This window comes from Equus asinus, chromosome 20, assembly GCF_041296235.1.
Source record: "Equus asinus isolate D_3611 breed Donkey chromosome 20, EquAss-T2T_v2, whole genome shotgun sequence".
Lineage (NCBI taxonomy): Eukaryota > Metazoa > Chordata > Mammalia > Perissodactyla > Equidae > Equus > Equus asinus.
Genome location: NC_091809.1, coordinates 15,387,133 through 15,403,845, shown reverse-complemented (window position 1 = coordinate 15,403,845; position 16,713 = coordinate 15,387,133). Strand labels below are relative to the sequence as shown.

At 58.0% G+C, this 16,713-nt stretch overlaps 2 protein-coding genes across 5 annotated transcripts in view; one reads left to right on the top strand and one right to left on the bottom strand.

Annotated features, from left to right (window-relative positions):
• The window catches only part of SAFB (scaffold attachment factor B), a 31,179-nt gene extending 28,688 nt beyond the window's left edge, over positions 1 to 2,491 (bottom strand). Inside the window, exon 1 of one of the 2 annotated variants that reach the window (XM_044753144.2) lies at positions 2,106 to 2,491. In XM_044753144.2, coding sequence (XP_044609079.1) covers positions 2,106 to 2,294 — 189 coding nt within the window. In that variant the 5' untranslated portion in view covers positions 2,295 to 2,491. The remainder of the gene's footprint in view (positions 1 to 2,105) is intronic. The other variant, XM_070491778.1, reaches the window with a different exon arrangement.
• Positions 2,492 to 2,634: 143 nt separating this feature from the next.
• SAFB2 (scaffold attachment factor B2) overlaps positions 2,635 to 16,713 on the top strand; it is a 30,307-nt gene continuing 16,228 nt past the window's right edge. For 2 of the 3 annotated variants that reach the window (XR_011496111.1, XM_014843129.3), the window contains exons 1-9: positions 2,635 to 2,939; positions 3,869 to 3,956; positions 8,235 to 8,299; positions 8,380 to 8,574; positions 10,180 to 10,242; positions 10,952 to 10,979; positions 11,867 to 12,377; positions 12,796 to 12,845; positions 13,385 to 13,485. Coding sequence is in view for 2 of the 3 variants with exons in the window: in XM_014843129.3 (XP_014698615.2) it covers positions 2,754 to 2,939; positions 3,869 to 3,956; positions 8,235 to 8,299; positions 8,380 to 8,574; positions 10,180 to 10,242; positions 10,952 to 10,979; positions 11,867 to 12,377; positions 12,796 to 12,845; positions 13,385 to 13,485 (1,287 nt within the window). In the remaining variant the exon portion in view is untranslated. The remainder of the gene's footprint in view (positions 2,940 to 3,868; positions 3,957 to 8,234; positions 8,300 to 8,379; positions 8,575 to 10,179; positions 10,243 to 10,951; positions 10,980 to 11,866; positions 12,378 to 12,795; positions 12,846 to 13,384; positions 13,486 to 16,713) is intronic. The other variant, XM_070491779.1, reaches the window with a different exon arrangement.

The window sequence follows — 16,713 nt, the reverse complement described above, 5'->3', positions numbered from 1 at the left end:
TCCCTCCAGGGCTGCGGGCAGGCGCTCCGCACACCCACCAGCCCGGCGCAGGATGACCCGCCACCCACGCCGCCCGAAAGGCCGCCCCCTCCCCGTGACCCCTCCGTGGGCCCCCTGCCCGCCCCGGCACCGGCTGAGAACACCGCCGCCCACCGCGGGGCCGCTCCCGCGGGGCCTGGACACGAGGCGACACGTCCTAACACACGCATCTGCGACCCGCTGCCAACGTCCTGCTCTCCACCGCTAGGGGACCCCCTCGGGGACAAGGAACCAGGAGGGTCTCTGGCAAGCCCCGCCCCCAGCCTGTCATTCACGGAGCAGCCCCACCCCCGCTCGGACGCCCGGCAGCACCCAGGCACCAGGCGATCAGCACCGGCCGGGAGACGACACCCCGGGGCCAGGCTGCGCGTCCAGCCCTACAGGTGACCCTCCCCTCGCGCAGGCAGTTCCAGAAGCCTCGGTTCCCGGCGTTTCCCAGCTCGGCAATCTAAATTTAGAACGGGGCTGGGGGCTCCACCCCAATCTGTGCCAGGAGCAAAGAAAACCCTCCCTCCTCTCTGAAGCCAGAGCCCGGAGCGGGGACTGGAGCTGCGCCCCGGGGGCAAGGGGAGCACAACCGGAAGGCCCCTCTCTCTCTTCCTAGGGACAGAAGATTCTGGAATAGCATCCGGAGAAGACAAGAGCTGCCCCGGAGAGGAGCGGCCTTCTCTGGGTGCAGCGCGTCCCCGGGGGTCCAGGGCCGTCCCCGAGGCACGCGGGCTGAGTCCTCCTCGCAGGCCTCGCAAACTGCCCTCCGCCTTCCCTCCCTGGGAAAGCAGCCGCGAAGGGACCACGCTGCACGGCGGGGGCAGAGACATCGGCCACTGCAGGCCCGCCAGGCGGGGAGCGTGTGTTGTGAGCACATCCCCGAACCACCGAAAGGAGGGAGAAGGAAGGAGGGACGGCTTTGTCCCCGAAGAGACGAGGGACGAAGACCCCTGAGATCACACCCGAGCCACAGCCGCACGGGAAGGCCCGAAGCCATCCTCTCGGCCTGCAGGCTCGGGCCCGCCTGGGGGAAGGGATAAAGCGCCATCCGGCTTCGCGGACGCGCCGGCCCCCTGCTCCCGGGCCCGGGCAGGTGCGGGACTGGCCGTGCGCGCCTGCCCGTCCGCGTCCGGCAAGCCGGGACCCACGGCGACACACACGGGCCCACCTCCCCTCCCCCCGCGGGAAACAGGAAGCAATCCCTACTTCCTCCCCGCCGCAACCCCGAGCAACCGAAACCCCGGTTCCCGGCTGATGGGCGGCCGGGAGGGGACACCTCCCCGCCCGCAGGGGGTGCGGGCACCGGCGGCGGCGGAGGGTCCCCAGCAGAGCCGCCGGGAACAAGTACACGGCGGGGGATGCGACGTGCACATCCCCCCCCCCCCCACCGCCGCTTTCCACGCCGCATCGCCCAGAACCGCGAGCCGGGCGTCAGAGCCCACGTTCTGCAGGGGACAAACGGTGGCGGGCGGTGACAGCGATCGCAGCGCCAACAGGGACGGGCCCCGGGCGCCCGGCGCGGCGCAGCACCGCGTCCTGCCATCTTGCTTCCTCCCGACCCCAAAGCCCCATCCTGCGCGGCTTCCGACCCCAGAAACACGCTCCGAGAGGGCTCCACGTGCTCCCCGCCCACGGCCAGCCCGCCTTTCCGGGGGGGGGGGGGCCCGCGCAGCTGTCCTCCTGTCCCCCCGCCTGTCACTCACATCCCCGGCCGCTCCTGCAAACAGCATCTCCCCGCGCCGGCGCTGGCAGCCCCCCAGACCCTCCTTTTCCCCTTCAAAGACCCCCTAAATACGTTTATTCCGCAAACGGCCTCCCCCCCCAAGGCCCGTCGGCCCCCACCGGCCCAGGAGCATCCTTCCTCCCCGGGGAGCCCCCGCCCCCGGCCGCGTGACCTTGGCCGAGTCCCCTCCCCGCCGGGATTCGAACCCGGGCCCGGCCGCGCTCGGCGCTCCCGCCGGGGCCTGGGCGGAGCCGGGCCGGGCGCAGGCCGCACACCGGGCCGGGGTTGGGGGTCCCCGAGGCCCCTGCCACCTCCCCGCGCCCCGCGCCGCCCCCGCCCCCGGGCCTGGCGCCACCTTTCGGAGCCGCTCCATCAGGACGCTCTTGTTGCCGCTCGAGTCCAGGTTCCGTTTCCTCAGCTCCGCCCGCAGATCGATCACCCGCAGGTCGCTGAGCCGCCGCGTCCCGGTCTCCGACGAGGCGGAGCTCAGCGCCGCCGCGCCTGCCGCCCCCGAGTCGCCGAGGCCTGACAGAGTCTCCGCCATTCCAGGGACCCTGGCTCCGCTGCCCGTTTCACACAGAACCGGCCCGGTTTTCGCTCCGCTCCCAGCACAAAATGGCGCCGCCTGCGAGGGAACCGCTCCAGCCGCCCCGGCGCGCCTCGCTTCTGCGCAGGCGCACCCGGCGCGGGGCCGACGCTCCAGGGCGCGTCTGCACCTGCGCGGTGAGCGCGCTGCGGGGATGTGCGCAAGCGCGTTGCGTGTCGCCGGCCTCCCGCCGCCGCCGCCCGGGACGCATGCGTGCTGCAGGGACGGCGCCTGCGCGTGGCGGCGGGGGGCGCGCTCGCAGCCATGAACGCCGGTCGGGGCGGCGCGCATGCGCGGCCGGAAAGCGGGGCGGGAGGAAGCGAGTGCGTTTTCCTCTTAGGCGGCGCCATTTTGTGGTCAGAGCCGCTCCGGCCGCCGGCGGGGTGGGGAGGGGGTGGTGGAGGCGGGCGGCCCGGGATGGCGGAGACTCTGGCCGGGTCCGGCGACTTGGGTGCGGGCGCTGCCGCCGTCGGGCTGGGCGCCTCGGAGGCCGGGACGCGGCGGCTGAGCGAGCTGCGGGTGATCGACCTGCGGGCGGAGCTCAAGAAGCGGAACCTGGACACGGGCGGCAACAAGAGCGTCCTGATGGAGCGGCTCAAGAGGGTGAGGCGGCGCGGGGCCCGGGGCCGGCACGCCCCCGCGCGGCCTGTCACCGCGGCCCGAGCTGTCAGGGGCCAGGGGACCCGGCTGGGTGACCTTGGCCCGTCACCGCCCCTCTCTGTGCCTCGCTTCCCGCCCTCCTTCCCGTCGCTCGTCTCAAGGGCCCCCGAAAGCCCGTCTTGTTAGCTCCGGGGGCTCTGTCACCTTGGACGTGTGCCTTCCCCTCCCCGCGCCTTCGTTTCCCCGCTTGGAGAACCGTTGAGGTCTTGCAGAAAGGGGGCCGTGCCTGTTCCTGCCCCAGGACCTTTGCACTGCCTGTCTCCTCCCTTGCTCTTTTCCTGGCTGGCGCCTCGTTGTCATTCTGGGTCTAGAGCGGAGATGTTACCTGCCTGGCCACCCTCCTCTAAAGTGTTGCTCCATCTCCCTGCCTCTCTGTGTCTCCCCGTTCTGGGTGTGCGGATGCGCAGCTTCCTAGAGCTTCATACATAGTGGGTGGCATGGGGTTGTCGTCTTGCGAGAGCAGAGCTCCTTAAAGGGGGGGATCTTGGGAGGTCACTGGCGAGGACCCGGGCACGCACAAGACTGTTGGGTGGTCTTCCATCCCCGGGGGTGATCTGTGGACCACCGCTCAGCCCTGTGCCCGTGCCCCATCCGGTGCCGCCAGTTTGTCTGTTCCATCGTTGACTTAAAGCGAGAGGTTGGGCGGGTCGGAGGCCGGGGGCTGGCATTGACCCCGTCTCCAGATCCCGAGCTGCCCCCGCTTGGTCTCCTGGGGGTGGGGCACAGAGGGGACGTGCGGTGCCTGGGGCGTGCGGCCCGGGCCGCTCTGTGCAAGCGAGGCTTGCCCTTGTCTGCTGGGGGTTGTCCCTTGCGGGGAACGGTGTGTGCCCGGCAGCCCTGAGCCATGTCACCAACTTGTCCTCCCCCTCCAGGCCGTGAAGGAGGAAGGGCAGGATCCCGAGGAAATCGCTGTCGCCTTGGAAGCCACGAGCAAGAAACTGGCCAAGAGAGGCGTCAAAGGTACCCGCTCGCGCCTGGCGCTGCTCGGCCTCAGTGCTGAGTAGAAAACCGATTTGGGGGGCTCTTCCCCCCAAAACCCCCCCCCCACCGGGCCGGGAGAACCTGCTTGGCGCCCGTTGTCATCCCCGTCTGACAGTCAGCTTTGCTTTTCAGCACCTGACACGTTGCTGCGTCAGGCGTTCACGGCAGGACTACAGAGACGTGTGGGTGTCGAGCAAAATGAAAATATTTATTAGAAACTACTCTCGGCGGGGCTGGTCTGGTGGCATCATGGTTAAGCTTGCGTGCACCGCTTCAGCGGCCCGGGGTTCAGGGATTCGGATCCTGGGTGCAGACCTACACACCTCTGAGCAGGCCATGCTGTGGCAGCATCTCACATATGGAATAGAGGGAGACGAGCACAGATGTTAGCTCAGGGCCAGTCTTCCTCAGCAAAAAAAAGAGAAAAAAAAAATTAAAAACAGTCGGTGTCATTGGGATTAAAAAAGATCTAGTGTAATGCACACTCTGAAGGCTGCCACAGCTGGGCCGAGCAGCCAGAGGCACCTGCTGGGCTTCCTTCCTGCTTCAAAAAATAGGTCTGGAACCGAGGAAAATGACACCCACCAGAGACCGAATAGATCCCAGCTTCCTTAGGGTCCAAAATAGACTGTCGGGAGTATTTGCACCCAGCCTCTGTTTTCCTAGTGGGGTTCTTTTTAAAAATCGAGATGTAGGTCACACGCTGTGAGATGCACCTGTTTAAGGTGGATACCGCAGCACTTTTTAGTATACTCAGCAGGCTGTCACCACTGTCTAATTCTAGAACGTTTTCACCCAGAAAGAAGCCCCTATGCCCGTTGGCCGTCCCTCCCCATAGACGCTGGTGATGTCTAATTGACTTTGTGTTTCTAGCGGTTTCCCTGTTCTGGACGTTTCCCGTCCATGGGGCACACGCTGTGTGTCCTTCTGTGTCTGCTTCTCTCCCTGAGCATCGCATGTGCAGGGCCGTCCACGTGCGGCTGTGTCGGGGCCTCGCTCCTCTTCACGGCTGATATCAGGCATTCTTGGAAGCGCTTCATTCCGTAACACTTTGAACCTTTGCTGCCCTCCTTGACGTTAGGTTTTGCAACATTAAGGACAGCGTAGTTCGAAACTCCTGCGCCAGGGGCTTGTGTCCTGGAGAGATGGCGCACGGACCTGGTCCGTGTCCCTTTCGTCTGAAGGAGCCTCAGATCCGGGCAGCGGAGGACGGCGGCTCAGAAAGGCACAGAGACGGTGCTTTGTGACATTTTCCACAATTTCAGCTTCCTTTTTTTTTTTTTTTTTTTTTTAAAGATTTTATTTTTTCCTTTTTCTCCCCAAAGCCCCCCGGTACATAGTTGTGTATTCTTCATTGTGGGTTCTTCTAGTTGTGGCATGTGGGACGCTGCCTCAGCGTGGTCTGATGAGCAGTGCCATGTCCGCGCCCAGGATTCGAACTAACGAAACACTGGGCCGCCTGCAGCGGAGCGCGCAAACTTAACCACTCGGCCACGGGGCCAGCCCCAATTTCAGCTTCCTTTTTGAACAGCGTTTCCAAGCACAGCTTTTCCATAACCCGTCTCAGGGGTTGGAACATGTGCATGCGTTTTGGAAGGTTATTTTTGCTTAGATTACGTAAAGGATTTACTTTGGAGTTTAGTTGGAAAACGTTGGTGTGTTTTGCTGTTTTTGCAATGGCCCGTGTTTCAGCGACAAACGCTGAGTGTCCCGCAGGCTGCGGACGGAGAGAGGCGGGCCTGCAGCCGGCACGCACGGCGCCTCCCTGTGCGAGGCCGTGGGGTCCGCCGTGGCTGGAGGCCTGCGTTCCAGCAGCCGCGGGGTGACTGGGGATCAGCCTGCGAGTTTGTAGTGTCGCTGCTCACTGCAAACCGTGGAGGTTTGAGGCTTACGGGTCACAGTGAGCTCGGCTCCTGTCAGGGAATCTTCGCGTCCTTAGGCAGACGCAGCCTCAGACCCCCGTGTCTGTGTCTGAGGTCCCATCGGAGCTGCCCGGAGTTGGCCTTCTGTCCGGAGAGGTTTGGGGACAGTCTCTTCCACTGGCATAGAGAGCGTCTGTGCCTGTACGGCTCTGACCGCGAGCAGGAGGATGCTCGCTGGTCCTTCTCTCGCCTGTTGGGAGGAGTCACCGAAGCCAGGGGAAGGGGCGGTGGCAGGTCCCGCAGGTCTCCCGCGTTGAGCTGGCGTGTTTGGGAGGTGTCTGGGCTCCTGGTTAGCGACAGTGCTGGACCCTCACCGTGTCCTGGTTGATGCCAGGTCCTCGAGGTAACGTAGGAGTGATGGGGGGGAATTAACCAGCCGTTCCCCAGGGTCCGTGCCGTACTCACTGGAAATTCACGAGCGACTGTTGCTTTCCATTGTAAAAAGCCACTAAACTTGCCGAGAAAAGCTTCCTCGTTGTGAAGAGGATAGTCGCTCCCCGACTCAGCTAGACAGGCAGAGGGCTGAGGACTCGTGGATGTGTGTTGAAAGGTTAAAGTTTGAGTTAGGTTTGCGTGGGATTAAAATGTGGTTTTCCGGTCTCTGTGGCCCCCTCCGCCCCCTGCTTGTCATCAGTCGTCACTGAGACCAGGCCCTGGGGTCCCGTGCTGCGGGGGCAGCCGTCTCCTCTGCATCTCTCCTTCCGTCCTGGGCGGGCCCCGCAGGCGACTGTTCGAGGCCTGGAAATGGGGTGCAATTAACAAACGTTCTTAGACCGCGTATTTCCCAAGGACGTGCCGGGTGTAGACAGCACGGGAGGTGGCACAGCTGAGGTTTCTGAGTCCCAGCTTTGGAGCTGGATCCGATTCTCCTGCGTCAGGTGTGGCGACAAACCTGCTGGCGTCGCAGGGAGAGTTAAATCGTAGACATGGAGAGCGCGGGGCCCGACACGTGGTGCAGCGATGTCCCCTGAGTGATTCTTGATCAGAACGGGGAAGGAGATGCTAGAGCTGTGGACGCTGCGGGTCGCGTCTTTATCAGGGATGGAAGTTTCTTATGTTTCATTTCCTTGTTTTTAAAAATTTCAAGGAAAGTACACATGTGAAAGTAAAACTTTCTCATCTTATCGTAACTCAGTGTTTTAAGCCCTGTTGGCGACTGCCCGAGCCGCGTCTGTCTTTCTCACAAACGCATCTTCACACTTGTGAGTATACAGACACACTCATGTTTTTTAGTAAAAGTAGATTACGTGGTTTTGGGTTTTTTTATTTTTTTATTATTATTTCTTTTGCTTTGTGGGTGTTTCCACATATCGTTAAATATTCTTTAAAAGCCTACTGTTGTTTAAGTTGCAATCCATCCTCTGCTCTACCATGGGTTTCCCAGCCTCGGCACCATGGACAGTTTGAGCTGGGTGTCATGGCAGGTGCTGTCGGTGCCTTACGGTGCGTTGAGCAGTGTCCCTGGTCGCTGTGCCCCAGACGCCAGCAGACTCCCCCAGTTGTGGCGCCAAAAGCGTCTCCAGTCATTGACAGATTACACCCACTGGCCCGTCGAGAACCACTGGTGTCCCCGTGGGAACAGAACGTGCCCTGGGTCATTCCTTTGGACGGTTGGCCATGCGCACTTTCTAGAGCCAAAGGAACACCTGTGTTTCGAGTTCCTCGTCAGACATCGTAGGGCCTGTGCTCAGAGAGCGTTCCTGGCACACCGGGGACGCAGGTTTTTAAGGCTGTCGATGCTTTGCAGCCCAGAGTTAGCACTCGCCTCCTGAGTCTAGACGTTTCTGCGCCCCTGCCCTCCAGCCCCGTGGGAGCCCGAGCAGTAACTTGGAACGGTTCTTGTGCCTTCACAGCACCCGGGATGACCACGGGCTCCGTGGTGGCCTTTGCCCTTTCACCTTGCAAAACACGGCCCCGGGCCGAAGACTGACAGCAGGCGCGATGCAGGGGAGCCGCCCGTCAGTGCCCCCGCCCGTGGTTGTGGCCGTGGTTCCTTGGTTGCTAGACGGACAGGGCGCTCTGAAGTTTCTGTTGGTTGGAGACGGGCTGTGTTTGTCTTCTTGTTTTTCTGTTGGGGTGTTTGCCTTGGTTCGGCGTCGTTTTGAAATCTCCTGGAGCTCTTAGGTGTTTTTCAAAGTCAAAAGGCTTTCCATGGCATAGATTCCGTAGCGTAGGTTTCGTGGCCCAGGTGGGATGGAGCCACACGTGGTAGAGGAGCGGCCACTCTCTGTTTGCGTGTCACGTGCTCTCCCCAGGTTGAAATCTGTCGCCCCGCATAGACTCCCTCTGAGGGCAGGACCTGAGTGCTGTGACTGAACAGCTGTTCTGTGATTAGGACAGAAGACGGAGGAAGAGGGCACGGAAGACAACGGCCTGGAAGAAGATTCCAGAGACGGGCAGGTACGTGGCATCCCCGTGGCGGTGGCGGCTGGAGGCCCGCGTCCTCGTCCCCGTCGTCAGTACCTCTCCTCCCCTTTCAGGAGGACACGGAAGCCGGGCTGGAGGGCTTGCCGGACATGGACATGGTGGATGTTAGCGTGCTCGGGGAAGCCGACGCCGAGAGCAGCAGCACCGCGGGCTTGGGGGCCGACGGCATTCTCGAGTCCCTTTGCGACAGCAAAGGATACGTGGCTGCGCAGCTGCGGGAGCTCCCGGCTCAGCGCACGGGGCACGCTGTAGGTAACTCGGGGACCTGGCGGAATGTGCCGGCAGCCCTGAGGCCCCCGGGGCTTGTGTGCTGTGACACAAGTGCGGGCACGCTGGTGCCTGGTTGACAGCACACGGCGCAGCCACCCATCACCGCGATTGCCCAAGTCCATGTCTGAACCTTGTGGGTAAATTAGAGCCGCTTAGATGCCACCCAGGTCGGATGTTAACAAGTGGATGACCGTGATCTCTGCAGTGTTGGAGGAGACGTTTGCAGTGGGATGGGAGACACTTTCTAGCCAAAAGTTGAAAATGCAAGGCCAACACAGTGAAAGTATTTCCCTTTTAAAGTAAATTAAAAGAGAACTGTAGAAAGATAAAACAAAAAAGTTCATAGTTTCATCATCCAGATAGTCCTTGGATGTTTTTACGTGTCCTTGTGGCCAAGCGCTGTCTGTAACTCAGTTCCCAGCGCCGCTTCTCGTGCTGTGGCGCAGAGCTCTGCGGGGCGGCCCTGCGAGAGCTGGCTGACAGCTCTTAAGGACTCGGCGTGCCCAGCTGCTTTGGTTCAGTGGTTTTATTTATTTACTTAAGGCCTTATCGCTTTAGACTGGAAAGAACTGCTCTCCTAGGACTGAACTTTGAACATTAGGGGTCAAAAGTCACACGCTCCAAATGTTGCTGCCCTTCAGCCTGGGGTAGCATTGAGCAACTCGTCTGTCCTCCCCCCTCAGCGTGGTCCTGTGTGCAAGTGTTGATCGTTCCCGGAGGGTGGGCTTGCTTTCAAACTTCTCGGTTAGTGGAAGCACCCAGGTTTTGAGGTTCAAACCTAGAAAAGGGAAAAACAGAAAAATATCGGGGAAGGGGTCTTTTTTATATTTCACTTGAAGAAATAAGAGATGGTCGAATTTAGTAACCTTTAACATAGGAGTTTTTTTTTTTTTTTTTTTTAAAGATTTTATTTTTTCCTTTTTCTCCCCAAAGCCCCCCGGTACATAGTTGTGTATTCTTCGTTGTGGGTTCTTCTAGTTGTGGCATGTGGGACGCTGCCTCACCGTGGTCTGATGAGCAGTGCCATGTCCGCGCCCAGGATTCGAACTGATGAAACACTGGGCCGCCTGCTGCGGAGCGCGCGAACTTAACCACTCGGCCACGGGGCCAGCCCCAACATAGGAGTTTTTTTAATACATAGTAAACAGCGAAAAGAAATGACAATCAAGTATTTGTTTTAAACAAAACACTCCAGAAATGGCCACTTATTCTTATCTTAAAAGTCTGGCCACAAGTGAGATGAGAGGAGTGTGAAGTTTATCATTTCCATCTTGAGCTCTGCTTTGGGGATGCTGAGGCGGGCGGGGGATGCTGACAAAGCCGCCTGGGAGATGAGTTCATGGGTTCACTCAGACACTCCCGACAGTGCTGCCTCTGCGAGCCGCTGTCAGAGCCGCTGGTGTCGCCAGGCCCGGAGCGGGCTGGCAGGGAGGCAGCTGGTAGACGACAGCACCCAGCAGTGGGCTCGCAGAGGACGGTGGGCCTGGGAGGGGAACAGACATGCAGGCTGCCTGCACGGGGCGGGGGAGGCCGCGGCGTGTGCGGCGCTGTCTCCACGAAGCCATCTTCATGTCCTCTTCCAGGTGGATGGCGACGGCTTCGAGAACACTCTGGATGCTTCACCAATGGACTTCAAAGTCCCTCCGGTAGGTTACCGTGTGGTTCTGCGCCACTGGAAACTTGAGGGCAGTGGTACATTGTCCACAGCGTGTGTGCAAATGGCTCAGGAAGCATGGACGCTGCCCCCGGGGCTGGGGGTGAGGGCTGAAGGCGAACTGTCACTCTCAGGGTCTGCAGTCCATGGGGGCGGGCTCGCAACCAATGGGAACGGAACTAGAAGGGGAGAGTTGGGCCACGCAAGCTTTTGGAAGGCTTCCTGGAGGCGTCCTCTGTGGATTGAGGTCTCGTGTTGGTCAGGAGTTCGCCCCGTGAGGGGCAGAAGGGAGAGTGGCTCACTGGGGGGGTGGAGGATACGAGTGGGCCTGACGACCAGAGTCTGGGCTCAGCTTCTCGTCTTGGGGACAGTGGGGAGTTGGGGGAGGGCTTAACAAGGTAGAGATGCCTTTGTCACAGGGTCCGCTTAGAAATACTGGGTTACGTTGGGAGGAATACATTTTTCGGTCTAGTGCAACTTAGAAAGCGGCGGCCCTCGCGTGGTCTCTGCCTTGACTTGGAGTCCGCCAGCTGCAGAGGCCGTTAGGTCAGCTGGCACTTGGGGTGGGCTGGCCGGACCCTGGGGGCTCGGACGGGCTCGGTGTTGCCGCTGCTTGCTTGAAAGCTGTGTCTCCCGGGGAAGTGTGCCTGCCCCGTTTGTAAGGCCTGGTGGCCTTTCTCTCTCTTTCTCTCTCTCCACAGGACGTTGAAGAGCCCCTGTCGGAGCCAGGTACTGATAAGACAAACACGCCATTGTGGTTTGAAAGGTCTCGCTGCTGTTTTTCCGAGCTGTCTCTCTCTTAAGCTGTGTTACGGTCTCGTAAATTACTTTAATGGTGGGCAATCCAGATCGTTCGAGGATCAGAGATTGGAAACCCACTCGTATCACCAGATCTGTGGCAGTGCCGTGCTGGCCTAGAGGCCGCTGTGTTTGGTGAGGGGCAGTCGTGATTTCCTCCCTCTGACCACGTAGCGTGGCATTTAAGCGATTCTTCCATGTGTTTCCACACATGAAACAGATCTTGTGATATCTTGCTGCCGGCCTTTCCGTTAGTGCAGTTGAGGCAGGATAAAGCGGTGTCAGGGCGCTCGGGACCCCAGAAGGGGTGGATCCCAGAAGAGGAAACCGTTTCTCCATGAGAATTTCCAACGTGTCCTCCCCTCCTGGACTGCGCGTATCTCCCGCCGTCGGAAGAGAGTCTGGTTTTCATGTTGGACTGTTCTGTTAAAAGAAACGCGAAGAAATTTGGAAATTGAGCTGTCAGTGAACGGTGATGGCATTCGCTTCGCCGCCTCGGACATTGGAAAAAGAAGTCAGAAGCCCCAGACTTGAACAGACACACGAAGACGTTCGGGAAGCAGCCGAATGGTTGTGGGTGTTTAAATCTGTGGGGCATTTTCTCTTCTCTTCCCTGTAGCGTAGAGGCTTGCCTAGCGGTGGTGGCAGCGCAGGTAGTGTACCCGGTGTGAGTGTGTGTCCCCGCGGGTTTTCCAATCTCTGTGTAGCTAGCTCTTCTCTTCGTGTTAGTGTGGCCGCCGTGCCCGTGCCGCATTTGTGATTGCTTTATTTCCCTGGTAATTAAACCTTGTGCCATTCTATTCCTGTTAAATCCGTAGAAAATGAGAAAATACTCGACATTTTGGGGGAAACTTGTAAATCTGAGCCAGTAAAAGAAGAAGGTCCCGAGCTGGAGCAGCCATTTGCCCAGGATACAAGTAGCGTGGGGCCAGACAGAAAGCTTGCGGAGGAAGAGGACCTTTTTGGCAGCGGCCACCCGGAGGAGGGTGCTTTAGATGTGGCCGGCGAGTCCCCGGGCCAGGCTCAGGCGAGCCAGGCAGACAGCCTGTTAGCGGTAGTGAAAAGGGAGCCGGCGGAGGAGCCGGGCGCTGGCGCGCGGACGGACTGCGAGCCTGTAGGGCTAGAGCAGCGAGCGGAGCAGAGCAGGGGAGCCTGCGAGCCCGCGGGAGCCTGTAGCGAGGAGGCCGCGGAAGCGCCCCCGGAAGCCTCGAGCCCCGAGCCCGGGGATAGCCACGAAGACGGGCCGAAGCTTGCTTTTGAAGCTTGTAATGAAGTCCCTCCGGCTCCTAAAGAGTCCTCAGCCAGTGAGGGCGCTGATCAGAAAATGAGGTTTGTTTTTTCTCAGTTTTAGACCAGACGCTATCTCCTTTTCATGGGTCGTTTAATGACACGCATAAGCTGTTGTCCTGCCATTGGCCAGCCAGACTGATGACACTAGTTTACTGCTAAAGAATGTCTGATTTCTCTGTGTATTTTTAATGGGCGATTCGATTCCGTTTCTTTTTCTCAACCTACTATGGTTGTGTTCTTAAATTAAGCGCTCCCTTCAGCTAAATCGAATTGACTTTTAAGAATCTGACGTTGTATTTGGGGGTCAGATTCCCACTAGAAGCTTGCAAAGGTGTCTGGTAAAGTTTTATTTCAGACTAATTTTCTGGTAGGTATTCAGTTTTAGCACATATCATACTTTTAATTTAGTTCTCTTTCGTGTTTTTCCTGTATGAGTAACATTAAGTTTTGTCTCTAGCTCTTTTAAGGAAGAAAAAGATATAAAGCCAATCATTAAGGATGAAAAAGGTATGGTTTAACTCACGCGGTGGGAGCCACCTTCGGAGCCGTTATCTGGGGAGGGGGGCCTGCAGGCGTGCACAGTCTGGACCCAGTAGTTTGCTTTATTGTGGATTCCTGGAATTAACCAGCCAGTGGGCACCTCGAGAGACGAGCGTTAAACGTTGGTGAGCTCGTGTCTTCTGTGTCTTTAGCGTGGTTATCATTTATGGGGTAGTGAGAACCGTATCGCAGGACAGGAGTCTTTCTGCCCGTGGAATAATAATGTGACCAGGGTCGCAGCCACTGCTGTCCTGCTTGAGCACTGGGTGTGGAGAGGCATTCCCGCTGTTGCTGACACGGGCACGGTTATCCCTACCGTAAGGACACTCAGTTCCCAGGATGCAGACTTTCTGTGTCCCGTCCTGTGCGTTGGCAGCATTTAAATTCTTGAGTCGGGAGGGCTGAAAGCGGACGTAGTTAGGTTGAAGAGAGGGCTCCCGTCCCAGGACGGCCATGCTCCCTGTTAGAGCCCGCGGCGGGGCGTGACCGTGTCCCTCCTGCTCCAGGGCGGGCCGGCAGCGCTTCGGGGAAGAACCTGTGGGTCAGCGGGCTGTCTTCCACGACTCGGGCCACCGATCTGAAGAACCTCTTCAGCAAGTACGGCAAGGTATGCTCTCCGTGCGTTGCCTCCCAGCCTCGCATTGGCGTTAAAAAGTCAACGCAGGAGCTCAGAAACTGAGTTCTGGCTTTGTTGAATTGTATTGGTTCTCATTTCTGGTCTTGAAAAACAACCACTACAATAAAAAACCCCAGGGGGAGCCCCCCGCCCAGTCCTGGGTGGTGTGCCTTGTTCCTTGGGCAAGAGTGGGTGACGGGGAGCAGGTAGCTCCTTGTGGCACAGAGGAACACCGCTCCAAAAGTGGGTACAAAGAGCTACCGTGTAACGTTCTCGTGCTCCTGACTGCTCTTAAGGAGGCTGCTGCCTTCTGCCCTACGCAGAACTGGGAGCGGGCGTGCCCTTTTCCTTAACCATGAGGAAGAGTCCACTTTCATCTCTTCTGACATCTTGTGTGGGTTGAGAAGTGGCACATAGTAGTGGTTTAAAAGTAAATGAAGTACTATACTGCTCACAGGGGCAGGAGGAAAATCACAGAATTCAGAAGCCTTCCGAGGAATTCGAAGGACACTTGAAAGCGATTCTCCTGTCTTGGAGTTGGATAATGAAAGTGTCTTGTTCTCAGCCCGAGGGACTGCCCTGGCCCTCTGGGAGCCGTGCGGAGTGGCCCTCCAGCAGGGCGTGGGCAATTACTGCTGGGTGTCAAGAAGTCACGGGGACTCCAGGCAGAGGTTTGGCGGCTGTGCCATCCTGGCTGCCCAGGGGTTCATTGCTCAGGTCCGTGTCACCCGATGAGGCGTTGGTGAATGCATTAGTGACAAGCAGACAGGACCCACAGGAAGCATTCAGCCGGGCTAAGAGAACTGTTAAGTTGTAACCTACCCGTTCAGGTATTTTGTTGACCTCCTTCTCGACTCAGGCCCTGATTCCAAAGCGGAAGCTGACAGATACAAGGTCCCTGGCCTGCAGTCTGCTGGAAAAATCATTTAAGAAATAAACACACAGAACACATCACAATAAGTATATGAAGGAGAATTACAGTGTGCCCTCTGTGTGTGGTGGGGAGACCCGATTTAGGCTGGGCAGGTGGGTTCAGCAGAGCTCCCTGAGCAAGTCAGGTTAGGGCGAGGCCCGCGTGGTTAGAGTCGGCCTTGCCCATGGAGCTCAGCTCTGGACTCAGAGCAGGACTTGGGAAAGCCCTGCCGTGGGGCAAGCTCTGTAACTGAACTAACCAGAGGCTGCTGTGAGGGCCGATGGCCGAGGGCAGCGGGGGGACAGGGATGTTCGAGCTTCTCGTGGTGTCTGCTCTCGTTCGGGTTTATCTGTCGTCAGAACTGATGCCTTTGCAAGGATGATTAGTTTGATGGAAAGGTCACATGGCCCCATAATTGGCTCAGCCCCTGCCCTGGAGGAGGGGGAAGAATGTGCAGCTTCATCTCTGATGGGAGAACTGACATCCGTGTCCCTCTCCGCGGAGGCTCTGGTCCCCTTTGCCCCGGATGGGTGCTCTGGTCAGATCAGGGCTTTCCTCTGCAGGAGAGCAGTGCTCCTGCATCGCTGCGGGCAGAAGCGTGAATGTCAGGGTCTGCTGGGAACCTGGAGAGCATAGGACCCCCTCTGTCGTCTCGCACTTGGGGACACTGCGCTCCGGAGAGAGGGGGTGGCTCACTCACGTTGACCCGCTGAATCAGGTGGTCGGAGCCAGAGCCCAGGGCCCTTCGTCTCGGGCACTCCCCACAGGCCGGCTCCGCCCCACTGCTTGGATGTCCTGCCCGTGGGCAGTGGGTCCAGGGGCAATCAGTCCCCAATCTTGCTCTGTGTTTTCTCTCTCTGCTGTTTCTTCTTGGATCCCTTGTTCCTGGTTGTCTGCCACCTTTTGTATTGAGTGTTTTTTGTGATTTGTGGCTTATTATCTATAACTGGTATATATAACTAGTATAACTATGTTCTAGTTCTTTGTGTAAAGGTAGGTTGTTTATTAGATATTTCCCTTGTTTCTTGAGATGGGCCTTTATTGCTAGGAAATTCCCTCTTAGAACAGCTTTGGCTGCATCCCAGAAGTCATGGTGTGTTGTATTTCCGTTTTCACTTTTCTTATGGTAGTTTTTGATTCCTCTTTTGATTTCTTCCTTGACCCATTGGATGAGCTACTTTTTTTTAGTGGTTGCTTGTAGGAATTATGGTACAGATCTCGACTTAACCGTGGTCTGTCCCCCAGCGATGTTATCCAGTTCCCAGATGGCATAAGAACCTTACAGCAGTGCTCTGCCACGTCCCCTCCCAGCCTTTGTGGTGTTATCATACATTTTACTTCTATTTAATAAACCACACAGTACATGATGGGCTTGTTTTTGTGTGTGTGTGTTTTGTTCTTGTTTTTGCTTGAGACAGCTATCTTTTAAAGAGATTTTTAAATAAGAAAACACATGGGTTTTTAGTTTCCCATGTTTGCCATTTGGGGTGCTCTTTACTCCTTTGCATACACCCAGGTTCCCACTGAGTCTCTTTCTCCTCCCCCTTAAACCTTCCTCATAGCACGGGCTCGCCGATGGTGCCTTCCTGCCGCTTTCACAAGTCTGAAAAAGTCATCTCCTGCCTTCAGCTTGAAAGCTGTTTTCACCGGGTGTGGCATTCCCGGCTGGGTGATCTTCTTCCAGATGGCAGTGCCACTCCACTGCCCTCCCGCTCCCGTCGTTTCCGCCCTGTCTGCTGTGTTCTCGTCTTTGTTCCTTAGCGCACCATGGCTCCTCTTCCTCCGCTGCCGTGCGATTTTCCCTTGATCCCTGCCGTGGGGCTGTCTGCCGCCGTGCTTTGCCTTCGTGTGTGCTCCTTGCCTCTGAGGACTCTGCGAGTCGTCCCCCAGCTCCCCGCCGCTCTGCTTTGTTTTGTTTTCCACTTTTTTTCTTGGTTTCATTTTGAACGGCTTCTCTTACTATGTCTTCACCTGCCCTAATCTTTTCTTCTGCAGCGTCCACTGTCAGTCCCATCTAGCGTCATCGTCTCCTCCAGAAGTCAGGTTTGGGTACTTTTCAGTATCTTCCGTGTGTTTACCTGGGGTGCTCAGTCATCCCCCCACCTTCTTGAACATTCAGGGTACGGCTGAAATAACTGTTCATGATCCACGTCCGCTAAGTTGATCGTCGTGTCATTTCTGGGCCTGCTCCTCTTGACTGTTTTTTCTTTTGTTCGTTAGCATCGGATTCTCTGCTGCTTGGCGAGCCTTGTCATTTAATCAGACAGCAGACTTCGTGCTTTACCGTGTCGGGAGCAGGTTATTCT